Source organism: Nomascus leucogenys, chromosome 13 (assembly GCF_006542625.1).
Source record: "Nomascus leucogenys isolate Asia chromosome 13, Asia_NLE_v1, whole genome shotgun sequence".
Classification (NCBI taxonomy): Eukaryota; Metazoa; Chordata; class Mammalia; order Primates; family Hylobatidae; genus Nomascus; species Nomascus leucogenys.
In genome coordinates, this window is record NC_044393.1 from 14,533,083 (window position 1) to 14,559,904 (window position 26,822).

Below are 26,822 nucleotides of genomic sequence, written 5' to 3' on the forward strand. Positions count from 1 at the left end.
GCCGCGGGCACAGGGGGCTGGAACCCCAAGCACCAGGTAGCGATGACAATGGCCACCACATCCGGAGGCCCTAACATGCACCAGGTAGAGGATGCATACTTCACGGGCACTATCTGTCCCCAAAGCAGGTGAGGATGAGGGGACTCCCTGAGACACCCTTGTACCCCCTGCCCAGTAGTTACTGAAGATACTGTAGGGTGCGATATAATCCAGCCCAGCCCTCCCAGCCCAGACCACAGAATGGAAAACTCCAGGTCTCCAGCACGCCTGGGTGGGGGATGGGGTGAGGAGGAGCGTTGGGGGGTGCCCTCTGTCTAGGTGGAATGTGGAATGTGGTGGGAAAGCTCCTCGTGACCCCCTTACACTCCTCCTCCATGTTCGTCCCCTCCCACCACATTTTCTTCTCCCACACTGCCCCCTCCTCGTCATACCTCCTTCGCTGTTTCCCCATCGCCCCTCCGTCTTCCCAGATTCCCTCCCCTTCCCTTCCCTAAAAGTCCTCTCCCATCTTCCCCATCCCTCTTCCCTCCCCACATATAATCTCTTCCTTCCTGTACATCCTCTCCCTCTCCCCTCCTTTCCATCACCCCCCAGTCCACCACATCCCCCTCCGTCCCCCATCTATCTCCTTTCCCCTTGAACACTCCCCAGCCCACCACATCCCCTCCGCCCCCCTCCCCCTCTCTCTCCCCTCCCCTCCCCCTCCCTCTCCCCTCCCCTCCCCTCCCCTCCATCCCACATTTTCCATCCAGGCCTGAGCTGCGGGGAGCGGGGGTTCTCCCAGAGCGCCCCGGGCCGACCCCTGCGGACCTCGGAGGGCCCCATCACCCCCCCTCCACCCCGCCCCAAAGCGGGCCGGGGTGGGCGGAGTGGGAGGGGCGCGGCGGGTGGGGGCGGGGAACTTTACCTGGGAGTGGGCCAGGCCGCCAGCCCCGCCGGCCCCGCCAGCCCCGCCAGCCCCGCGATGGCTTGGGCCGCGCTCCTCGGCCTCCTGGCCGCGCTGTTGCTGCTGCTGCTACTGAGCCGTCGCCGCACGCGGTGAGTGTCCTGCTCCGCTCGGCCCCGCCAGACAAATGGGGCGGCTCCCGCCCGGGCTGCAGCCCAAGGGTCTCGGAGCCCGCGGCCGGCCCGGCCCGAGTCCCGCTCCGGTATCCCGGGCAGGGCGAGACCCTCGGAGGTGGGAGTCCCGGGGCCCCGCGCCCGGGGGAGGGGGCCAGGACGTGCGGCCCCTGCCAAGAAGGTGCAAGGTGGGAAGGTGCGGGATCTGGTAGGTCCCCCGGGGCGAATCGCCCACCGCGACAAGTCCGGGTCTGGCCCTTAGCGCGACGGCAGGGACCTAGGAGGGGGTTTCAGGTGAGGACCGAGGGTTTGTGGGCGGGGAGCGGTGCGGGGACAGCCTCGGCGTGGCCCGGGTGGAAGAAGCGCTCTCCACTCTCCGGCCTCTGCCTGCACCCGGCACCCACCCACGCGCTGTCAACCCCTGCCTTGCTTTGGGCAGTCCTGTAGGGGTAGCCTCGCTCCTCAACCCATTACACAGATGGGAGTGTTGAGCCAGCGGAGTGTAGAGCCCCTGGGGGATGTCTTGACCATGCCCTGGAACCACCCACCCCGGGATTCCCCGTCTGGAAGAGGGGGGTCGGTGGGCTTAGTAATTTCATTTGCCAGGGAGAAACTGAGGCCTGTGAAGTCTCTACCTTCCCCTGAGGTCCCACAGCCTGGATAGAACGGAGCCGGGGTCAGATGTCACAGCCGTCTGGTCCCAAAGGTTTTCCAGCTCCATTGAGCATCTGTGATTTAGGAGAAAAAGTAAAGACAGCCTCAAATCAAGGAGACAGCTGTAGCTGTCCTTTCCATAAAATATTTTTAAGTTAACTTGAATTGCATGAGGAATAGCTGAATGCATTCGACTTAAAACAAATATTTATCCTGTTATAGATAAGACCGAAACCCCTTAACCCTCCCCCAGCCCCTGAAGTCTAGTCCTCTCTCCCTCTCTGGGCCTCTCCTGCTGCTCAGTCTGGGTAGACCCTTCCATATTTAAAAAATATATACTTTTTATTTTAGACTAGTTTGGGATTTACAGAAAGTTGCAAAGATAGTACAAAAAGTTCCTGTATTTCTCTCACCCCGTTTTCCCTATTGTTAACATCTTACATTGTTATGGGACATTTGTCGCCACTAAAAACCAACACTGGTCCGTTACTCTTAACTAAACTTCAAACTTTACGGGATTTTATCCAGTTTCCCATTACTGTCCTCTTTTGTTCCAGGATCCGGCCCCAAGTTACTACACTGCCTTTAGTTTTCATACCTCCTCAGTCTCCCAGATGTTTTAAAAATTACTCTTACATACGTAGACATGAGCTTGTAGCTAATACAGAGCCATGTAAGAGAGAGTTAGTTTACATTCGTGTCTGAAAATTCCGGAAAACTTGGGAACTTTTTGATTTTTAAACAATATGTTAGTTGAATATTCAAACAATAGGCTCACTGTATTTTTCTTCAACTTCCAGACATCTTTTCAGCTGAAATTTACAACTGTGTAGTCAATCATTTGCCTTAAAACAAGAAAAGGAAAACACAGTGAATAAATGTCTCAGTGAAGAAATGAATTATTTTTCCTGTCAGGCTTTCTCAATATACTGTATAGAAATGTTTTCAGACATTATGTTGCTTGCTCTTTTCACTCCAGATTTTAGTTTTGACATCTGTTCTTTTTGCTACAAGCAGATCTTTTTGCTACATGGAGATCTAATCCATTCTTTTGATCCTCTCTGGAGTCTTCCATCATGTGAATAAGTTGTGGGCTTTTTTTTTTTTTTTTTTTTGAGCTGGAGCTTCGCTCTTATTGCCCAGGCTAGAGTGCAATGGCACGATCTCGGCTCATCGCAACCTCCGCCTCCCGGGTTCAAGCGATTCTCCTGCCTCAGCCTCCCCAGTAGCTGGGATTACAAGCATGTGCCCCCATGCCCAGCTAATTTTTGTATTTTTAGCAGAGACAGGATTTCTCCATGTTGGCTAGGCTGGTCTCGAACTCCTGAGCTCAGGTGATCCGCCTGCCTCAGCCTCCCAAAGTGCTGGGATTACAGGCACGTGCCACCATGCCTGGCTAATTTTTTTGTACTTTTAGTAGAAATGGGGTTTTGCCATGTTAGCCAGGCTGGTCTCGAACTCCTGACTCTCAGGAGATCTGCCCGCCTCGGCCTCCCAAGGTGCTGGGATTACAGGCATGAGCCACCACGCCCTGCTGAGCCTTTGATTTTTATACCTGTGGGCACCTTGGAAGGGTCAACAGTGGGTAATGGGGAGAAGTGTGGGAATGAGGGTCTCTGGCAGCTTGAGGGCAGGTGCATGGACCCTGGGGACCCCAATTTAGATCCCTAATCTCACTTTCTCCTTCCAGCTCAGCTAGGGACACTCTGGTTATCTCCATTTTACAGAGGAGGAAACAGGCTCAGAAAGGCTAAGCAACTTGCTCAAGGTCTGTCTGGATTAAAACTCTGGGCTGTAAGAATTTTTAGCTTTTACTTTTAGAGATAGGATCTCACACTGTGGCCCAGGCTGGAGTGCAGTGTACAATTATAGCTTACTGGAGCCTTGAACTCCTGGGCTCAAGTGATCTTCTCATCTTAGCCTCCTGAGTAGCTGGGACTACAGGTGTGTGCCACCATGCCCAGTTAATTTTAAAAATTTTATAGAAATGGCATCTTGCTATGTTGTCCAGGATGGTCTCAAACTCAGCTCAGGCGATACTCCCACTGCAGCCTCCCAAAGTGCTAGAATTACCGGTGTGAACCAACACGCCGGTAATTCTGGCTTTGCAAGAAGTTTTAATTCACAGGAAGAATGAATTCTCATTCTTCCCACACATTATACTGGTAATCTGAACACTCAAAAGTCTTAGAACCATGTGACCTTAAGATACTAAGAGATGCAACTACAAGCAAAAGATTCTTAAAGAAGGACAATGGCTGGGCGGGAGGATCACGAGGTCAGGAGATCAAGACCATCCTGGCTAACACGGTGAAACCTCGTCGCTGCTAGAAAAATATAAAAAAAATTAGCCGGGCGTGGTGGCAGGCGCCTGTAGTCTCAGCTACTCAGGAGACTGAGGCAGGAGAATGGCGTGAAACCGGGAGGTGGAGGTTGCAGTGAGCTGAGATCCCACCACAGCACTCCAGCCTGGGCGACAGAGTGACTCCGGCTCAAAAAAAAAAAAAAAAAAAAAGGACAAACAAGTGAAACAAGTGGGTGACCCTGATGCCGTGTGAATGGTGATCCAGTTTGGGTTGAAATAAGCAAGGCTCTCCAGCTCCCTTCTCTCATTTCTTTATCCTGACCAAGCCTTGAGGTAATTTCCATCACCCTTATCATACAGCTGAGGTTTAAAAAGATGAAGTGACTTTCCCAAGGTCATGCAAAAATTATATTCCACATCTAGGCCCCTCCAAAATTCATGCTTATCCCAGGAAGAAACCACTACTTCTGGGAGTAAGCAACTCCGTCTTTACCTCTAGAATTTAATTTAAAACTGTTAAATTAGGAAACATTTCAACTATACAGAAAAAGAAAAAGAATACAATAAGAACCCCCATGTACCCATACCTTGATTTGACAGTCATTAACATTGCTCAAAAAATATTAGGCATAGGCTGGGCGCGGTGGCTCACGCCTGTAATTCCAGCACTTTGGGAGGCTGAGGCAGGCCGATCACGAGGTCAGGAGATTGAGACCATCCTGGCTAACACGATGAAACCCCGTCTCTACTAAAAATACAGAAAATTAGCCGGGCGTGGTGGCGGGCGCCTGTAGTCCCAGCTACTCAGGAGGCTGAGGCAGGAGAATGGCGTGAACCTGGGAGGTAGAGCTTGCAGTGAGCAGAGCTTGCGCCACTGCACTCCAGCCTGGGCGACAGAGCGAGACTCTGTCTCAAAAAAAAAAAAAAAAAATTAGATGTCATGATGTTCCACCCTTGAATATTTCAGAATGCATGTAAAAATGATAACTACAATTCTATGTTCTTGCCTGAGAATATAAAAAGATAATTCTTAATATAATCTAGTTTCCAGTTCAAATTCAAATTTCTGCAATTACAGCAAGAATTTTCAAGCCCCATTCAGTGAACATGAGGGTGGTGAGCTGAGAGTTAGGAGTATGGCTTGTGGGCCCCTTGAGGCTAATTGATTTGCCTTGTGAGTATCAGAAACATTCTTCTGCTTCCCAGGCCTCAGTTTATCTGAACTTCGAGGTGGCTCATGGAGGTGGTCTCTCAAGCCCCAGCCATGTCACCAGGCTACTGCATCTCTTTCTTTGGGCTTGTGTGACTACCTCAGGGAGCACTGAGAGAGCTCTCTTGGTTGGGAGACTCCTTTTCTGGGGGTCCAGAAGGCATAGTGGCATCAATCGGGGGTCCCTGTGGCCCAGTGGCTGGTCTGGGCCCTTGCAGGATGCAGAATTTGTAGGCACGAATAAATCTGTCTCATTCTAACATGCACTGACCAGAGGTCACCCAACATTGGCCCATGACTGGATTCAGCCCTGGATGGCCTGGGTTTGTGCTATGTGGGACAAGGGGAGAAAATTGGGGGATTCCATACACAAAAATCTAGATTTCCAACTTCTTCTGAAAAATGGGAAGATCTAGCAATACTTTCCTGGGACTCAGTGGGAGCACCCTCTCTAAACCTTGCCACAGTCCCCACTACTCCCTATTGCCTCTCCAGCATGCAGCTACTCTAATTACCACTGTACTTCCTCTGCTGTTTTTTCCTGTGTTGAGAAATAATTCTGTGAATTTGTGTCTATTTCAAAAACCAGAAAACAAAAACTAGGGCAAGGCCATGTGCTTTTTCTGCACAGTGGTAGCAGTGTGGGGCAGGTATGGAAGAGCATCTGGGAAACCCTGTCAATGGCAGACTGAAAACCCTGGAGGCCTGTGGGTGAGCCCTGGGGGAAGAGTGGGTTAGCAGGTTAAACAGAATTTTGGGTTGCTCCAGCCCAGCTGGGCAACTAAGCCCCCTTTTTTTCCCCATCAAATCCTCCCAGAGCTTAAGGCCCTGCATTGAGTTGAAATGATTGAACAGAGAGGTTGGGCAGTCTACCCAACATTGCACAGCTGAACCATGCCAACCTCTGCTCTGGACAATCTAGAAGATGGACTCTGTGTCAGGTGCTTAACCTACATTGGCTTTCTTAATCCTCTCAGCAACTCTGGGAGGCAGGTGCTGCCCATTGAGCACCGACTGCATACGTGATTCATTCAGACCAGGCACTGTTCTGAGTGCTGGAGTGAACAACACGTCCTCCCTTCATGGCTCTTCCCTCTAGTGAAGATGCGATACGTCAGGGGGCATGGAGGCGGCTGACATCCCATCCTTGACTCCTTTTCCTGGTTCACAAAGGGTCAAGTGGGAGAGAGATCCAGGGCAGGCGACAGGGGTCAGTGAGTGAGGAATAGGCCATTTTTAGAGGAACCCACATGATGGGGCTCTGGTCGGGAATCAGAAAAGACGCCTTGGGATCTGACCCAGGGTGGGCAGGAAACCGGCTGTGTGGGCAGGAGCCGGGGATGGAAAGGTCAGGGCCCACCGCCTTGCCCGCCAGGGCCTGGCAGTGCCTAAAAAAAGTGAGAGTGTCCGTGGGTGGGGCTAGACCCCACAGTCCCCAAAACAGAGCCTCCTTCGCCCCCGCAGGCCACAGGCTGAGTCACCCTGGAATGTGGCCACGGCCTGAGTTGGATTGAGGGCCCAAGGCTGGAGGAGCCAACATCAGGGGTCAGGCGCCTGGGCTCCGGGCTTCCTGGCTTTGTCTGCACCTCCTTGGGACTTTTCCGGGGAAAGAGGAAAGCTGCCAGGAATAACACCTGGCTCGCTGGGGAGCTCTGGCCCCAGTCAGGAGAAAGGCAGGGAAAGGAAGCCTGCTCTTGCCTGCAAAGATGATTTAGGAGAAAATTTCAGGGCCTGCATTTGAGTAGGTCTCTGGAATATCTCTGCAAAATGGAGGTGAAAATGCCCACTTAGGGTGACTGGGGGCCAGGGTAGTGTCGAGAGGGTGGGCACTGCAGCCAGACCTGTCTGGATTGGAAACCCAAGTCCTCTATGTTGGGCCCTCTGGCATGTGACTTAGCCCTCTGCACCTCAGTTTCCTCCTCTGTAAAATGGGCCTGGTGGTAATAATTGCTTCCTCATAAGGTTAGGGGGAGGATTCATTCAGGCACTGGGATAAAGTCCTCAGTGTGATGTCTCCCACACCATCAGGGTTCATTAAGTGTTAGCCATTATTTCCAAACAAGGAAACGTTTGGAAAATACCAAGTATAGCACCTGATGTGTAGTTGGCACTAGGTAAATGGTGCCCAGGAATCTTACTGCTCCTGCTTCTCAACTGCTCCCCAGCTACTAGGTGCCAGGTGCTCTGTAACTCCCCCCATCCTTGTCACAGCCCAATGCAGTCAGTAGCATTATTGCTCCCATTTTACATATGAGGAAATAGAGGCATGGAAAAGTTAAGTCACACAGCCAGCAAGAAGCGTGGCTGGGATTTGAAGCCAGGAAGTATGGTGCTAAAGTTTGGGCTCATCATGACCATGCCATCCTGCCTCTTATGCAAAAATCACTGCTCCTGGGTCCAGTCTGCCAGGCTCTGACCTGGGCTGGAAGGGGGCGGCCATGAACCAGTTATTCCAAAGCTACTTGGGCAGCACGACACGTGGAGACTTCAGGAGAAGTGGCCTTAGCCCAGGGGCTCACAAAAAGATGAGGCACAAGGAAAGGCCCCGCCCCTCCTTAGACTCACAGAGCTCAAATTTGCAAGTCTCCTCTTTGACTAGAGAAGCCGGATGGGCTGGGGAGAGGAGGGAATGGTTGGGAGAGGCACTTCCTAGGCCCTCAAATTTCATCTTTGGTTCTGCTCCCATCTTTCCCAGCCTTAGCCCTCAAATCTGGCCATTTGCTCCTGTCCACCATCTGTCCCACCCTTTGGGTTATATTGGGGGCAGCCAGGTAGAGGGAAAGAGGGAGCAGGAGACAGGGGCAGAGGGAAGTAGAGAGGGAGGGGGAAAGGAGGAAGAGAAGTGGCTGCTTCCCTGAACTGCTGGGTGTGGAACAAAAGGCCCTGTGCTGAAAGTGGGAGACTCAGATGTTAGGTCTGGCTCCCCGGGGACCATGGCCATTGCTTCCACCACATTGCCCTCCTGGGGGGTCACAGTAGTTCCCTGACACACCTCCTTCCTTCCTCTTGTCTTTCTCTGGTATGACCCTTTAAAGGCATGGTCACATCACTTACTGGCTCCTGCTTCAAACCCTCCAGTGGATGCCTGCCACACGTGGCATAGGAGACAGACTCTCACTTTGGCCTTGGCCCTCGTGGTCCACAAAGTCATCTCCAGCATCATTGCCTACGTCTCGCCCCACATTCTCCACTCCAGCCACGCTAGCTCCTGCTGTCTTGAAAACCTCGCCCAGCATGCTCCCACCCCAGTGCCTTTGCACTCGCTGTTGCCTCTGCCTGTAACACTCTCCTCCCTTCCCCTCCCAGAGCACTCCCTTCGCATCCTTCTGGTCTTTGCTCACGTGGCATCTCCTGAGGAGGCCCTCCTTGACCACCTTCTTTAAACTAGCCCCCCTCACTGTCTCACACCACCTTGCTTTCTTTTTTCTTTAATGGAAGATAATTCATATCCCATTAAGTTCACCCTTTTGGGCTGGGCATAGTGGCTCATGCCTGTAATCCCAGCACTATGGGAGGCCGAGACAGGGAGTGCTTGAGCCCAAGAGTTAAGATCAACCTAGGCAACACATCAAGACCCTGTCTCTATAAAAAATAGAAAAAAAAAAGTCAGGTGTGATGGCGTGTGCCTATAGTGCCAGCTACTCGGGAGGCTGAGGCTGGAGGATTGCGTGAGTCCAAACGTTTGAGGTTATAGTCAGCTATGATCATGCCACTGCACTCCAGCTCCCCTTTTAAAGTGTATAATTCAGCCAGGCACAGTGGCTCACACCTGTAATCCCAGCACTTTGGGAGGCTGAGGTGGGTGGATCACGAGGTCTGGAGTTCAAACCAGCCTGGCCAAGATGGTGAAACCCATCTCTACTAAAAATACAAAAAATTAGCCGGGTGTGGTGGCGGGCGCCTGTAATCCCAGCTACTCAGGAGGCTGAGGCAGAGAATTGCTTGAACCCGGGAGGTGCCGGTTGCAGTGAGCCAAGATTGCGCCATTGCACTCCCCCCTTGGCGACAGACCAAGACTCCATCTCAAAAAAAAAAAAAAGAAAAAAAAGTGTATAATTCAATGGTTTCTAGTATATCTACCGAGTTGTGCAATCATCACCATCATCTAATTCCAGAATATTTTCATCACCCCTAAAAGAAACCATGTACCCATTAGCAGTCACTCCCCATTTCCCCCTCCTCCAGCCCTGGGCAACCGCTAATCTACTTTCTGTCTCTATTGATTTCCCAATTCTGGACAGTTCATATAAATGGATTAATACAATATGTGGCCTTTTGTGTCTGGCTTCTTTCACTGGGCTTAATGTTTTTAAGGTTCACCCACATCGTAGCATGAATCAGTACTTCATTCCTTTTTGTGGCTGAATAACGTTTCATGGCATTGATACATCACATTCTGTTTATCCATTCGTCACTCAGTGAACACTTGAGTTGTTTTCACTTTTCAGCTATTATGAATAATGCTGCTATCACCCGAAAGCGGTCCTGATCCAGACCCCAAGAGAGGGTTCTTGGATCTCATGCAAGAAATAATTTAGAGTGAGTTCACAGAGTAACGTGAAAGCAAGTTTATTAAGAAGGTAAAGGAACGAAAGAGTGGCCACACCATAGACCAGGGCGTTCCCAAAGGCAAGAGGAGGAATGTGTCTGCCTTACGTACAATTCTTCTTGTTTATATAGAAGATAAAAATCATGGGAGAGATGTGCTCTACCACAAGGGCTGGTGACAAAGGATTGTTACCTACTGTCTTCCATAAGAATCTATATTATTATCTTTAAAGCAAAACTTATTCTTAAACTAAGAAGCCTTTTGTTCATAAAAGATCGGGACATCGGGATGTTTCCTGGGTCTGGTCTGTTAAGTCCTGGATCTGTTAAGTCTTGGGTCTGTTGGGCAAGCATTATTAACCTGTTCCCTTGATCGTAAACATCCTGCGCTTAAGAATGCCTAGCTTCCTGGCCGAGCATGGTGGTTCATGCCTCTAATCCCAGCACTTGGTGAAGCGGAGGCAGGTGGATCACCTGAGATCAGGAGTTCGAGACCAGCCTGACCAACATGATGAAATCCTGTCTCTACTAAAAATACAAAACTAGCCGGGCATGGTGGTTCATGCCTGTAATCCCAGCTACTTGGGAGGCTGAGGCAGGAGAATCACCTGAACCTGGGAGGCAGAGGTTGCAGTGAGCTGAGATCGCGCCATTGCACTCCAGCCTGGGCAATAAGAGCGAAACGCCACCTCAAAAAAAAAAAAATTGCCTAACTTCTTCCTGGGATTGCAGCCCAGCAGGTCTCAGCCTCATTTTACCCAGCTCCTATTCAACATGGAGTCGCTCTGGTTTGAACGCCTCTGACACTGCTTACGAATAATAGTGTATACATTTGTATAAGATGAAACGTTTTCAATTCTTTGGGGTATATTGCTGGGTCTTGTAGTAAGTCCATAGTTGACATTTTGAGGAACTGCCAGACTGCATTCCAAAGCAGCTGCATGATTTTACATTCTCACCAGCAATGTATGAGGGTTCTCATGTCTCCACATCCTTGCTAACACTTATTTTCTTCCTTTTTTGGTGGTGGGGACAGGGTCTCGTTCTCTTGCTTAGGTTGTAGTCCAGTGGCACAATCACAGCTTATTATAGCCTCCACCTCCCAGGCTCAAGCGATCCCCCAACCTCAGCCTCCTGAGTAGCTGAGACTACAGGTGCACACCACCACACCTGGCTAATTTTTGTATTTTTTGTAGAGACAGGGTCTCACCGTGTTTCCCAGGCTGATCTTGAACTCCTAGGATCAAGAGATCCTCCCACTTTGGCCTCCCAGAGTGTTGGGATTATAGGCATGAGACACCATGCCCAGCCTTGTTTTCGTTTTTTAAAATTTTTGTTTTTATTATGGCCATCCTGGTGGGTGAAGTGGAACCTGTAAACCAAAAAGTGAGACAGATCTCTATCAATTTAGATGTTTATTTTTCCAAGGTTAAGGACATGCCCAGAAGAGAGGTCTGTGCCTTTCTTCAAAGACAACTTTGAGGGTTTCAATATTTAAAGGGGGAAAGGTGGGCTGTAAGAGAAAGAGGGAAGGTATGGTAATCCACATGTCACAAGAGAAAAGGAGTGGGTAGGGCGATAGTCAATGATGTATTTGTCTCATGCACAGTAAATCAGCACTTTACATAAAATAAGGTGAGCGTAGAGTAGCTACCTATGGAGATACTGAAACTTTTATCTGTAGCTATCTGCTTAGGAACAATAGGAAAGGCAGATTCTTGCATGACTCAGCTTTCAGCTTAATTTTTTCCTTATGGTAGAGTGAATTGGTGTCTTGAGTTTTTATTTTCCTTTCTCCCCGGTTTTCTTTTCTCCCTGGTTTTCTTTTCTTTTCTTCTTTTTTTTTCTTTTCTTTCTTCCTACAGGGATTTTGCTTTGCAGCCTCAACCTTCCAGACTCAAGCGATCTTCCTGTCTCAGCCTCCCTAGTAGCTGAGACTACAGGCATGTGCTACCATGCTGGGCTAATTTTTTTAATTTTTAGTAGAGATGGGGTCTCACTCTGTTTCCCAGGCTGGCCTTGAACTCCTAGGCTCAAGTGATCCTCCTGTCTCAGCCTCCCAAAGTGCTGGGATTACAGGCATGAAACACCATGTGTGCCTGCCCCCCTTTTCTATTTAAGATCTTTTGGAGAAAGCATTTTAGAAGAAAATGAGTCTCTGGTCTCAGGTTTTGTCTGATCTCTCATGTCTAGGATGGTTTATTTCTAGACGAATAGGAAAGCTCAGTTTTAGTAGGTTGTGAAGTCTCACATCGCACAAAGAAAATAAGAGAGAAAGAAAACAGGAAAAAAGGAGGAAATAAACAGATAAACAAAAAAGAAAGAATGAGCCTGGAAAACTGATAGAGGCCATATTACTCTCAAGTCCATGTATCAGTAGGCAGGTATGAAAATGATTTATGCATATAAAGAGATTGCTTTTATTTTCTTCCAAAGTTTAAGTTCAGTTTATAGGGCTTTAAGAAAAGCACAGCTTAAATTTTAGTGATTTGACATCAGGAAAAATGAGAGGGGAAAAAAAAGAAAGAAGGGAAAACATTGAAAACATTATTTTGGAGACCTGTAGCCAGGAGAATTTTTAGAATTCAGTCCAAATTGTAGAAAATAATAAAAATGGAAAAACATTAGACAAGTCTAGAATCTAATAACAGGTGTACTATAGTTAATTTTGAAACATGACTTTTCTCTCTCCAATTCCCCAATTTTATTAAAGACAAAATCATAGTAGGACCAACTTATTTGTAAAATAAGTTTTAGTTCTATTATACTTGGCTTGATTATTTTCATAAAATGCAGCAAGACTGATCATTTGCCATATGAGCTCTCTCTTTTTAAAATTGCCTTTGCTGGAAGCTTTTCCATAAGGAATCTAAGTTTAGACCTTTTTAAAAGCCTCATACCCAGCCAAGGATTTAGCTGTGCCTGCAGATACCTGTATGAATTGAGTGAATTCAGAAAGTGACATTCTTTACTTTCCACAGCTCAGGACCCTGTAAAGGACAGGGTATATGAAGCCAGTTTTTCCAAGGTGCTTTTATTAGCTCTATAGTTCAGCCTCATTTTCTCAAAGTAGTCTGAAAATATGTCATTCCAGTTAAGGCCTTGGTAAAATAACCAGTGTCTCCAATTATGCCCTGTTATAAAAGAAAAAAGATACGCAAATAACTACATTGCCATAAATTAAGAATACTCACAAATAGTTTCCAAGTTTTGGAAAAAATAGGTAAAGAGAAAGAAATTCTGTTTTAAATTTTTCTCATGAGAGTATACTTTACTGAATTGTTAAAAGCTATAAATAGCTTAAAAGAAGAGAAAGTTTTCTTGACTCTGTAAAACAAAACAAAAAGAATCAATAAATGTTTTAAACAAAAACTCATACAAGATTATTTCAATCTCCTGTTAGTTCAGTTCATGCAATTAACTCCTGTTCTGCTCAAGACTGGATTAACAATCCTCATGAATACATTAGCTCTTCATGACAATCCTGGAAGTTTTTCTCTCTATTCCAATGGCACAATCTCTAAGGTTGTCAGAAGCCCATATTTAAGAGTACTCCTCAAAGTTCTATAGCTGATTATAAATCACCTATAAAAGGATCAAACTAAAACAATTGTGGATGACAAGTCTTAGAACAGCCATAGTTAAAGACACAATTGACAAGGAAATTTGGTTACTTCTGTGGTATTCAATAGTTTTACATAATAATCATAATTACTACTGATGTACACTAAGTCATATCAGAATCACAGGACTCATACAATTTTGGAACACATACTCATTTATGTAAACAACTCATTTATATAAATATAATCCAAAGAAGATTAAACACCATTTCATACTTGACAGTGCTTCCTGTATGATTTTATTTTACCCAATAAGCCGAATATGTCTCTTTTGGACTTCAGAGGACCTAATGCCAAAAAATTAATCAGGTCAAAAGGACTGAATTTACTATTTTATTTTGGAAAGTTTGTCAAATATAGAAAGTTTAAAACACTTGATATCACAAAATAGAATCACAGGTTATTGTAAAATAAGTCATTCATTTAGCCAAAGGTGTATAACTCAGAGATTTCAGAAAAAAGGCAAAAACCTTTATTCTTTTTTTTTTGAGACACTCTCACTTTGTCACCCAGGTTGGAGTGCAGTGGTGCAATCTTGGCTCACTGCAACCTCCACCTCCCAGGTTCAAGCAATTCTTGTGCCTCAGACTCCCGACTAGCTGGGATTATAGGCACCTGCCACCACACCCAGCCAATTTTTTTTTTGTATTTTTAGTAGAGACGGGGTTTCACCATGTTGGCCAGGCTGGTCTTGAACTCCGGACCTCAAGTGATCCACTCACCTCAGCTTCCCAAAGTGCTGGGATTACAGGCATGAGCCACCACACCCGGCCTAAAAACCTTTATTCTTTGAGAGAGGAGACTTAATTTCCCAAATAATAAGCTCTAATAAAGACAGCATGAGGCCAATTAAATCCTGTTTCTCAAATCTTATAAACAAATCTATTAAATTTTAATCATCTTGACCCTAAGATGTAATTTCCATAAACCATTTTCTAAACTTTTATAATTTTTTAATTAAAGGGTGGGATAATGCTTCAAGAAAACCTTGTTAATCTGACACAGGAGCCCAGATGCTGGTCTTGCATCAGTGTGCCTTTGATGTTAATGTTTAATTAATAGAGAAACTCTGAACTAATTTAATCTCTCAAAATCAGCCCTTACAATCTCATATGCCCACCTCTTCCATGATAGTCCCTGGGCCTAGAGAGGTTGAATAGTTTTCATTTCTGGCTCCATGTCTCACAAATGCAGCTTATTTTGAATGTCATCTCCTCCTAGGTCTGAAGATGATGCTTTAACTGCTGTCAGTGTTTAAGATTTAGCAGGACTTGGTGTTCATTTTAGACCCAGGAGTCAAAGCCCTGCAACTAAACAGCACCAGGACTTTAAAAACATTACAGAAAGTTACATGGATGTAATAACCTTCATTAAAAATTTTTTTATATCAGCTTTCCTAGGCAAATCAAAACACAGAACAATTTAGACATATTAAGAAATGCCAGGAGCACAGAATGTTATATTGGACAAAAACTTTTCCTTTAGACTTTTATGATAAAACATTTTTAGCATCAGGCTACAACAGTTAGGACCTGAGGGAAAAAATTTACATGAGCTGACGAAAATGTTGAAGGAAAGAATTATTCTCTCAGTCCTTCTCAAAGGGGAGAGAAAGCTGAAAATAGCAAGATGCAATAAAAGTTTAACTTTTGGGTTAAAAAAATTAAAGCCTCATGAAATTTTATTAACAGTAAAACAGCACCTTAAGAAAATTTTGTTCTAATCAATTCTTTAGTGTATTAGTGCATTTTTAATATCAAAACCCAATCTCTAGAAAGACTATTATAAATAATTTCCTTTTAATTATAGTTAACTTGATCACATAAAGTTTTTTTCATAAATTCTCTTTTTACAAACCTTATTATGACTTACACAAACCATTTACAACATGCTTCCTGTTTTATCCTAAACATCTGTCTTTCGTAAATGATCAATCATTTTATTTTAGGACAAAAAAATTTTACAGGATTCTTTCCATATAAAATTATTTTTCTTTTAACCTTTCTTGCCAAAGACACCCCTTTATAACTTTCTTTTCATCTCTCTTATTTACTTATTCCTTTTACCTTGTTTAATAAACAACCTTTGAATTAGACAAAACTATTTCCTTTTAATAAGAACACTTTTTGAAGAAAAATGTTTTTCTGTAACTTTTTAAGGAAAAATTGGAAATGACCCAGACATTTAATGGGTATCTATTATTTAATTTAATATCACTTTAGATTCTGAATTATATTTACATTTATTTATAAGCATTTATTTCATTACATTTACCTAATTAATTTTTTAAATAGTTTACCTAGATTACTTATGAAAACTGTGATAGTCACTATCTAAAGTTATTTCCCTGTTAATCATTTTTATAGCTGTAAATTTCAGACGTTTACTTAAGTAAGAACCTTAAAGTTAAATACATGTGTGTTTTTTGTTTTTTTGCCAATAACTCAGGATTTAACTGTTTTCATTAAATGAACAATATTAAATGCCTTATTTATCAAAAAGTTACACAACGATAATTCTCTTTTGGGCTGGATTTATAGCTTCATAATCCTCATGCCAAATTTTGTCACCTTATAATATCAAACCCCTTGACTAATAAATATAAACAATAATGTATATTGACAATTCTGAAACCATTTCTAATTTTATTTTACCAATAATTTAAAAACCAGCTTATTTGTTAAAGATTTACTTAAGTCATGTGAGCTTGAAAAACCATTTGGGCTTAAAGTTTCTGTTTTTCTGATAAAGTATTTGATTTTTTTCTTTAAGCCAATTAATTAGACTTCTTATGTATTTTTTGTAGTGAAACATTATATACAGGACATATAAATACATAGACATATTAGACAGAAGTAGATCTGATAAGATTCATAAGACCCCTTTTTTCTCCTATTATAAAGCTCCTGGGCTTTTCTTAATATGTCTAAGTTGTTTTATGTTTTTATTTGCCTAGGAAAGCTGATATAAAACAATTTTAAATAAAAGTTATTACATCCATGTAACTTTCTGTATCGCTTTTAAGTCTTGGTGCTGTTAAGTATAGGGGTTTGACTCCTGGGTCTAAAAAGGACAACTATCTTAGACTTCCAATTTCTTGATAACCTGTTTCATTACCCTAGGCAATTATCAGCCAAACTTGCATACTAAAGGAACAACTCTTGGGTGAAAATCAGATAGGGAAATACATATCTCTAAAGAGAGAGGCGAGAGAGAGAGAGAGAGAGAGAGAGAGAGATTGGGTGTGTTAGAGGGAGATTAAAAATGGATGCCAAGCCACAAGCCAAACATAACATTATAGGAATCTACTGCAGGATTTTATGAGGAGACCGATTTTATTTAGATAGGTAGTTTTAAATTTAGTCTCTGTCTTTTAACTGGACCTCTGAGCTCTGGGCAAAGTCCACACTGAATCCTGGGTCTCCAAAAGGAGAGAGATATCATGAGACTAGGCCATGTAGTGCTTTTACAGTGCACTTTGTTATAAGAGCATTTCTCTAAGTGTTTTAACCACTCCCTCTCTTAAACACACAAGAGTAGTCCCTGTAGTAATAGCTATTTTAGTTAAAAAAAAAAAAAAAGAAATCAGATAACGCAATACAAAAACAATCAGTTTAAGATCTGAGAGGAGCTTGTCTTTTTACACTCTTAGGGTTTCATAAGGAAAAACAGAGGTTTCTCCCCAGAAGGAGTCTGGCACCTTCTCTGTTTTCTTTAAGGAATCCCAGGCTGTTAGAAATTATTTTAGGTCCCTTATGCAGCAGAGGGCGGCAAGAAGAATGAGAGACAGGCAGAAGTAAATGGAGAAAACAGAATTCAGTTGACTGGGAAGAAAAAATTCTTTTCTCAAAAAACAAGAACCTAGGAGAGAAAAAAGAAAGCATAAAGGCATACACACACACACACACACACACACACACACACGCATACACACCCATACACATGCATACACACACACACACATAAACACACACACATACATAAACACTGTTGACAAACAGAGTCAAACTCTGTAAAATATTTGAGTAGATTTATTCTGAGCCAAATATGAGTGACCATGGCCTATGACACAGCCTCAGGAGATCCTGATGACATGTGCCCAACGTGGTCGAGGCACAGCTTGGTTTATACATTTTAGGGAGACAGGAGACATCAATCAAATACATTGACGATATACATTGGTCCAGTCCAGAAAGACAGGACAACTTGATGTGGGGGGTGCTTCCAGGTTATAGGTGGATTTTAAACCTTTCTGATTGGCAATTGGTTGCAAGAGTTATTATCAATAGAAATAAATGTCTGGGTTATAATAAGAGGTTGTGAAGACCAAAGTTTTCTCGTGCAGATGAAACCTCCAGGTAGCAGGCTTCAGAGCGAATAGATGTAAAGGTTTCTTATCAGACTTAAGGTCTGTGTCGATATGAATGCTGGAGGGTATGATGGGTCATGTCTGACCCCCACTTCCCACCACGGACTGAACCAGTCTTTCAGGTTAAATTTTATTTTATTTTTTTGAGACGGAGTCTTGTTCTGTCACTCAGGCTGTAGTGCAATGGAGTGATCTTGGCTCACTGCAACCTTCTCCTCCTGGGTTCAAGCAATTCTCCTGCCTCAGCCTCCTAAGTGGCTGAGACTACAGGCGTGCACCACCACGCCTGGCTAATTTTTGTATTTTTAGTAGAGACAAGGTTTCACCATGATGGCCGGGCTGGTCTTGAACTCCTGGCCTCAAGTGATCCACGTGACTTGGCCTCCCAAAGTGCTGGGATTACAGGCATCAGCCACTGTGCCTGGCCTGCACTTTAGCTTCTACGAAGCAGGAAAAAAAACCTTCAAACTTGCCTTCCCTGTTGGAAGTGAGTTGAAACTCCAGAAAGGAGTTACCTGCTGTCCATCGTCATGGAAGCAGGAAAACTTGCCTTTCTTGTCGGAAGCAAGTAAAACTCCAGAAAAGGAGTTGTGCAACAAAATAAAACTTAGCTCTCAAATTTTAGCTCTCTTAGATCTCAGATTTACAGAGATCAGGGATTCTCTGCAGCGGGGAGCTCCCAGCCCTCGACAAATTGTCCTACTGGTTTGACCAATGAAGACAGATACCAAGCTGTTACCAAACACCAATAGGAGATTTGTCAAAGGCCAGGGCCACCTCCGTGGAGTCCCTTCATGGTCGCCAATTTGTAAACTAAAAAGTATCTAAGCTAGGTCTCAATCAATTTAGATGTTTATTTTACCAAGGTTAAGGACAATGCCAGGGAGAAGAAAAACCACAGAATCACAGAAACAGTCTGTGGTCTGTGCCTTTCTTCAAAGATGACTTTGAGGGTTTCAGTATTCAAAGGGGGAAAAGTGGGCTGGTGGGGAAAGAGGGAGGGTGTGGTCATCCACATGTTACAAGAGAAAAGGAGCAGGTGAGGCAATAGTCAACGATGCATTCATCTTGTGCTCAGTAAATGGGCACTTTATGTAAGATAAGGTGAGTAGCTGGCTGTGAAGATATTGAACCTTTTATCTGTAGCTCTCTGCTTAGGAACAAAAGGAAAGGTGGTTTCTTGCACGACTCAGCTTTTAGCTTAATTTGTTCCTTTTGGCCTAGTGAACTGGGGTTCTGAGATTCTATTTTCCTTTTTTATACTTCATTGTAGTTTTGATTTGCATTTCCCCCACGACTAATAGTATTGAGCATCTTTGCATGTGCTTATTGGCACCCCCTCCCCTTCTTTTTTTTTGAGACAGTCTTGCTCTGTTGTCCAGGCTGGAGGGCAGTGGCCCTCCACCTCTCGGATTCAAGTGATTCTCCTGCTTCAGCCTCCTGAGTAGCTGAGATTACAGGTGCCTGCCACCACACCCGGCTAATTTTTATATTTTTAGCAGAGATGGGGTTTCACCATGTTGGCCAGGCTGGTCTCGAACTCCTGACCTCAGGTGATCCATTCTCCTCAGTCTCCCAAAGTGCTGGGATTACAGGCATGAGCCACCATGGCCGGCCTGGTCCCCCTGCCCGGCTTTTTTTTTTTTTTTTTAAAGAGACAGGGTCTTGCTCTGTTGCTCAGGCTGGAGTGCAGTGGTGTGATCACGGCTCACTGCAGCCTCCAAGTCATGGGCTCAAGCAATCCTCCCGCCTCAGCCTTCTGTGTAGCTAGGACTACAAGTGTGTGCCACTACACCCAGCTAATTAAAATAATTTTTTTTTTTTGTAGAGGCAGGATCTCACTATGTTGGTCTTGAACTCCTGGTGTCAAGCAATCCTTCTGCCTTGGCCTCCCAAAACGTTGGGACTACAGGCATGAGCCACCACGTCTGGCCTTATTGGCCTTTTGTGTATATTCTTTGGAGAACTGCCTATTCAAATTCCTTGTGCATTTTAAAACTAGGTTATTCATCTTTTCACTGTTGGACTATCTTATGTGACTTTGCTTTTTAAATGTTTTGTCTGTCTTCCCTTATTAGTAGCTAAGCCACATGAGGTGAGGGATCTTGTCTGCCCTGTTCCCTGCTATATCTTTGATACCCAGAACAGTTCCTGCTTCATAGTTAATGTTTGGCGAATGAGTGAATGAATCCATAGTGAGAAGAAGAGATGTGATGATTCTCTCATGCATCCATTCATTCATTTAGCAGAGGTGTGTCTGGGAGCTTTCTGCATCCCTGTGGCTCCGACAGGGATCGTAACCTGGGTCTAGGGACCTCTAAAAGGTCCACTGTGAGCACCAGCCCTGGAATATTGTGAGGCTCATCTGATGACCCTGACTGCAGCTCTCATTAGCTGACAGCCCCTCCTGCAGAGGGTGGTGGGTGAGGATGAGATGAGGCTTGGCTGGGGGCAGTGCCCGGTACAAGCACGCTGGAAGTTTGCATGCGTTCGTTGTTCATTGCTGCATAACAAGGTGCCATACATGAAGCGGCCTCATACAATCCACACTTATTAGCTCTCAGTTCGGTGGATCAGAAGGCCAGCATGGGGAGACAGGGTTCTTTGGTTAGAAACTTACAAGGCTGAGGTGGCTCAAACCTGTAATCCCAGCATTTTGGGAGGCTGAGGCGGGTGAATCACTTGAGCCCAGGAGTTCATGATCAACCTGGCCAACATGGTGAAACCCCGTCTCTACTAAATATACCAAAAAAATTAGCCAGGTGTGATGGTGCATGCCTATAATCCCAGCTACATGGGAGGCTGAGGCAGGAGAATCACTTGAACCCAGAAGGCGGAGGTACAGTGAGCCGAGATGGCCCCATGGCACTCCAACTTACAAGGCTGAAATCAAGGTGTTTGCCAGGCTGTCTTCCTACTCGGAAGTCTTCGGGAGGAATCTGGCTGAATGCATTTGCCTGCAGTTGTAGGACTGAGGTCCTGAGGTCCCCGTCTCCTTGCCTGCTGTCAACCAAGGTCCCCTCATAGCTCTAGAGGCTACCTGGATTCCTTCCATGTTGCCTCTTCCATCTTCAAAACCAGTAGAGAGATTCTCCAGTATGCCCAGTCCCTCTCATGCTTTCAATCTCTTTTGCCAGGAAGAGCCTTGTCTCTTTTAAGCCCTGCCCCCTGCCACCTTAGGTCAGGCCCACTAAGGAGAATAATTTTTTCTTAAAGTGAACCATACCATCTATCTCCTACTCAGTAGAGGGGATTATACAAGGGTGTGGGTCACTGTGGGTCATCGTAGAGTTCCGCCTGCCTCAGTGAGCTGGAAATATTGTTCTTATGTCCTCAGAGGAGTTCCTCTGCTTTCACAGATGACCCTGACCTTGAGGATCACATATGCACCTGGCCCACCCCCTGTGCTGACCTACCATGTGCTCTGGGGACATCTCCACAGGCTACAGCCTGGCCTTTTGCCACCTGAAGAACCTCAGCTTCTGAGCTAAGAGGGGTGGTCAGGGGTGGTGATGAAGCCGGTGCCTTCACTGCCTTCTGCCACCCAACTCTGCCCTCCAGTCTCATCCTTTCTCTGTGGGCAAGACAGGGACTGTGTGGGGTGACCCAAACCCTGCTCAGGTTGGCTCACACAGACAACTCTGTGTCCTTACGCTGTTGGGTGCTGGGAGGCCCCTCACCCACAGAGAGACGACCACCTGTAATGGAACCCATGCCATGTACCAGACATGAGCTGACCCCCTAGCCTCTGCTCCCACCCACCACAGTCCATTCTCTGCACCGCAGCCAAAAAGATCCTGTAAAAACCTGAGTCAAATTACGTCCCCGACTGCTCCATTCAGAATCACACTCTGCAACCTACACTCTTTATGCCCTTCCTTGCCTTATCAAATGGTGACAAGTGTCATGGCTTCTGTAGGCGACCCGGTGAGCCTCCCCTGGACCTGGGCAGCATCCCCTGGTTGGGTCATGCCTTGGACTTTGGAAAAGATGCAGCCAGCTTCCTCACGAGGATGAAGGAGAAGCACGGTGACATCTTTACTGTAAGTGCCTCTTGTGCCTCGGGAGGGATGGGGATGGGCAGCTGGGCCTCATATCTGATTTCTGCTGATTCTTTTAACATATGTCCCTATGCCAACCCCCCCCCCGCCCACCCCACCATCCAACATCCATCCGAGTGGTCGAGCCAACTTTCTATCCAGCTGCCTGTCCAGCTACACACCCAACGCTGACCTAACATCATTCCTTCAGTCTCCCTCTCACTCTTCCCAGCGTGGATTTATGCAGTCACTCAATATCTATCCAGTACTTGTATATCCATGCAGCTGACCTCCATCCATCCATTACATTTCCATCTGTTCAACACCCATCCCATTCTTCTGCCTGTCCACCTGGTGTCTACCAAGCATCCTTCCATCCTTATATCCACCCAGCATTCATTCGTCAACCTCCATCTATCCACTCACCCATCAGTCTTTCCATAGATTCACCCAACATCTGTCAATTCATTTATCCGTCTTCTATCCCTTCATCTGTCTGCCCAGGTCTACCCAGAGTTCTTCCACTCATGGATCCAACGTTCATCCAAATTTCATCCGTATACAGTTGGCCCTCTCTATCCATGAGGAGTTCCATATCTCTGGATTTAGCCAGCCATGAATTGAAAATATTTGGGGAAAAATGTGTTGGTACTAAACTTTTATAGACTTTTTTCTTGTAATTCTTCCCTAAAAATATAGTATAACTATTTATTTAGCATTTACATTGTGTTAGGTATTATAAGTAATCTAGAGATGACTTAAAGCATATGGGAAGACGCATGTAGGTTATTTGCAAATTTTATGCCATTTTAAATCAAGGACTTGAGCATCCATAGATTTTGGTATCTGCAGGAGGTCCTGGAACCAATCCTCCATGGATACGGAGAGATAACTAGTCAGTTTCCACCAATGTTCGTTTTTCTATTTATCTACGCATCTTTCTATTCACCTGCCACTATCCACCCAATACTCAGCTATATTCAGTATTCAATGTCTCTCCACTGAATATGCATCTGTTTATATCTCATCCATCCATCCTTACATCCATTCAAGTGACCACCACCCACCCACCCACCTTCCATGTATCCTTCCAACTTCCTTCCAATCAACATTCATCCTTCACTTTACCCAATATCTGCCTAGCATTCTCTTATCCATGTACCCAATATTTTTTCGTACATTTGGTTTCCAACCAACCTGTAGCTGCCCTTCCATCTGTCTTTCCATCCAACGTAGATTCATTGATCTATCCTTCCATTTATCCACCTATGTAACATTCTATCCACAAGTATTTACCCAGGAGTTTTCCTTCCTTCCTTCCTTCCTTCCTTCCTTCCTTCTTCCTTCCTTCCTTCCTTCCTTCTGTCCTTCCTTCCTTCCATTCATTTATCCATTCACCCATCCATCTATCTGCCCATTTACTCTTCTATAATCCATCCACTGGAATTTGCCCAAAAGCATCCATCCATCCATCCATCCATCCATCCATCCATTCACATATCCATTCATTCTTCCATCCATCCATCCATTCATCCACCCATCCATTCATCCATCCACTTATCCATCCATTCTTCCTTCCTTCCATTCATCCATCCATTCTTCCATCCATCCATCCATCCATCCATCCATCCATCCATCCATCCATGATGTGCACAGGATCCATCTGCCGCCTTCTCTCCTGGCTGCTGGAGATATGGCAGTAACCAAGATAGTCATGGCAGGTGCTTAAGAGTGAGGTGGTAGAGAACACAGTCTTTGATTTTAAAAAGCCTCAATATCCCCAAATTCCAGTTCTAGCCCTGCCACTTCTCAGCTATGAGATCTCGGGCACATTTCATCTCCTTTCTAAGCCTCACATTTTCAGCTATAAATGGGTGCGTGATGGTCCCTACCTCAGAGGGTGGTAGGTGGTAGTGAGGCATAGATAAGAGAACATAGTGTGTTACTGTCCAGTGGGGCAGTGCCTGGCACATAGTAAGGCCCTGACCACTGACAGCGGCTGCTGTTCACAGTGACACTACTCACTCTATCCCTGGCAACTTCCCACAGATACTGGTTGGGGGCAGGTATGTCACCGTCCTCCTGGACCCACACTCCTACGACGCGGTGGTGTGGGAGCCTCGCACCAGGCTCGACTTCCATGCCTATGCCGTCTTCCTCATGGAGAGGATTTTTGATGTGCAGCTTCCACATTACAGCCCCAGTGATGAAAAGGCCAGGATGAAACCGTGAGTGGCTGGAGATGGCACCTGTGGGAGGACCAGGGTGGGCGACTCACTTCTACCCATGTGGCCCAAGTCATGCTTGGTTCCAAAGCAAATGTCCAGTAAGGACATGTCGTCTTGAGAACACAAACAGAAACAAAACAAAAAACAACCCAGAAGAATTGGGTGGAAGAAGAACTCTTTGTCCCTCATCTCTGTGTTTTTGTTTGTTTGTTTGTTTTGTTTTTTTGCGGCAGCCCTGATTTTAGTAGGAGGAGACCAGGGTTTGGGTCAGCCACACCTAAATTCACATCCCAGCCCCATCACTTCCTAGCTTTGTAACTTTGGACAAGCCTCTTTCCCTTTCTGAGCCTCTGTTTCCTCCTGTGTAAAATGAAGGAGAGAGGTGGAATAATGAATATTTCTGAGTCCATACTCTGCCAGGCAGTGTGCATTATCTATTAGTCTTCACAACAATGCTGGAGGCTAAGTAACTTACAGCCCCATTTCATAGATGCAGCCACTGGAGCTCAGAGAAGTGACTTGTCTTAGGCCACATAGCTAGAAGTCGTACAGCTCCTGAAACATATGGAGGAATCATTTTATTTTATTTATTTTTTTGAGACAGAGTCTCTCTCTGTTGCCCAGGCCAGAGTGCAGTGGCATAATCTTGGCTCACGGTAGCCTCCGCCTCCTGGGTTCAGGTGATTCTCCTGCCTCAGCCTCCCAGGTAGCTGGGATTACAGGCACGTGCCACCAAACCTAGCTAATTTTTGTATTTTTAGTAGAGACAGGATTTCATCATGTTGTCCAGGCAGGTCTCGAACTCCTGACCTCAGGTGGTCTGCCCACCTCAGCTTCCCAAAGTGCTGGGATTACAGGCATGAGCCACCATGCCCAGCCACATATGGAGTCATCATACCAATAAGAGAACAGATGAACATGTTTGCTCTACATTGATTCAGCAGACATCTGAGGACCCATTGTACCCTGGTGATTGCCCTGGATGTAGGGTGTGCAGAACGATGCCAACCACCATTTGAAGGCAGCTATTATAGGCCAGGTGTCTGATAGGCTCACTTTCATATCTGTGCATTAGCCTAAAGAGGTGGGCATTTTTATCCTTATTTTACAGATGAGGACACTGAGGCTCAGAGAGGTGAAGTGACTTGCTCAAAGTCTACTGCTAGTAAGTGGCAGGACTGGGATTTGAACCCAGGTCCGCTGACTTCACAGCCCATTCTCCTTCATCTAAGATACTAAGGCAGATAAGACCCTGTGTCCGCCCCTGCAGAGTTCACACAGTCCAATGGCGATCTTCAGTGATCTGTCTCCGGGAGGAATACCCTCTGGAGGTTAGGAAGAGCATCTAGGAAACTGTGTTTTACAAGATAGTTAAGGCTGAAGCAAGGCCAGCATGATGAAGTGGATGTTGATGAGACATGATGCCTGCTCTGAACCTTGGCCTGGGGGCAGCTGCTTGGAGCCTGAGTGTCCTGGGTCCTGACATTCCAGGGGGACCCTGGGGGTCCCATTAGCAATAGGAATCCACAGCTCACTGAATCTGCCCTTGCTACCCAAGGAGGATCCCAGTTTCCTCCAGTGTTTGCCTCAGGAATTTTCTGGATTTCTTACAAGCTGGCATGACGTCTTCTGGGCACAGCAGCCACATCTGTTGAGGGCTTGTCTCTGCTGAGGACCAGCGCTTGGACTGGGGTGGGAAGAAGAGCTGGGTCAGGGTCCATTGAAGGCCAGATCCCATGTATTGAGCACTTACAATGTGCCAGGCGCCATGCGGAACCCTTCACATGCATTGTCATACGTGAGTCGTGAGTCATGTCTGTCATTTTTCCCACTATGTTCCAACTTGAACATCCCAAACCTTTTCATACCCAGGAGTTCAATGGACACCCTGTGCAAACCCTGCCCTGGTGGATTACCCAGGCACTTCTGGCTTACTCAGTCTAAAGGTGTCCATCCTACTTCCCAAACAGCAGGCATGACAGATCAGGGCCCTGATTGGCACTCTGCCACTGTTCTTGTTGCTGCTACTAGGTGTTGCTGTCGCCCATGGACACCCGAGTTCACTTGCTGTAGGGAGATCCTTTTTGGTCCAAATCCTACACAAGGAGCAGAGGGGCCTTAGACTTAGATGCAAGATCCCCCTTTCTTGGCTTCTAATCATATCCTCAGTCATGGCTCAATGTAGACTCCATATCATGGAGGCTCAGTATAGGGGAGCTTCCAGCTTCTGCCACACTCTCCCAGACAGGGCCTCTCCTCACTCTGTGCAGGTCCACACGATGAGACCAGGTCTCCAGCCCATATCCCTTTTTCCTTGTGTCACTCTCATGTGAGGTCATGTCTTTTTTTTTTTTTTTTTCTTTTTTTAAGAGACAGAGTCTCACTCTGTTGCCTAGGCTGGAGTGCAGTGGTGTGACCATAGCTCATTGCAGCTTTGAACTCCTGGGCTCAAGCAATCCTCCCCACCTCAGCCTCCTGAGTATCTGGGACTACAGGCGCCTGCTACACATCTGGCTGGTGATTCTTTGTGTATTTATTCTATTTTTGTAAAGGCAGAGTCTCACTATGTTGCCCAGGCTGGTCTTGAACTCTTAGACTCAGGCGATCCTCCCACCTCAGCTTCTCGAGTAGCTGAGACTACAGGTGCGAGCCACCACCCCTGGCTAATATTTTATTTTTTGTTGAGATGGAGTCTCACTATGTTGCCCAGGCTGGTCTTGAACTCATGGACTCAAGCGATTCTCCCACTTCGGCCTCCCAGAGTGCTGGGATTACAGGTGGGAGCC

The 26,822-nt window shown here is 45.8% G+C and overlaps 1 protein-coding gene across 1 annotated transcript in view; it reads left to right on the forward strand.

Moving 5' to 3' along the window:
- Positions 1 to 895: 895 nt before the first annotated feature.
- PTGIS (prostaglandin I2 synthase) overlaps positions 896 to 26,822 on the forward strand; it is a 63,378-nt gene continuing 37,451 nt past the window's right edge. The window contains exons 1-3 of the mRNA XM_003252919.4: positions 896 to 1,038; positions 21,688 to 21,811; positions 23,858 to 24,036. Of these exons, the coding sequence (XP_003252967.2) occupies positions 965 to 1,038; positions 21,688 to 21,811; positions 23,858 to 24,036 (377 nt within the window). The 5' untranslated portion in view covers positions 896 to 964. The remainder of the gene's footprint in view (positions 1,039 to 21,687; positions 21,812 to 23,857; positions 24,037 to 26,822) is intronic.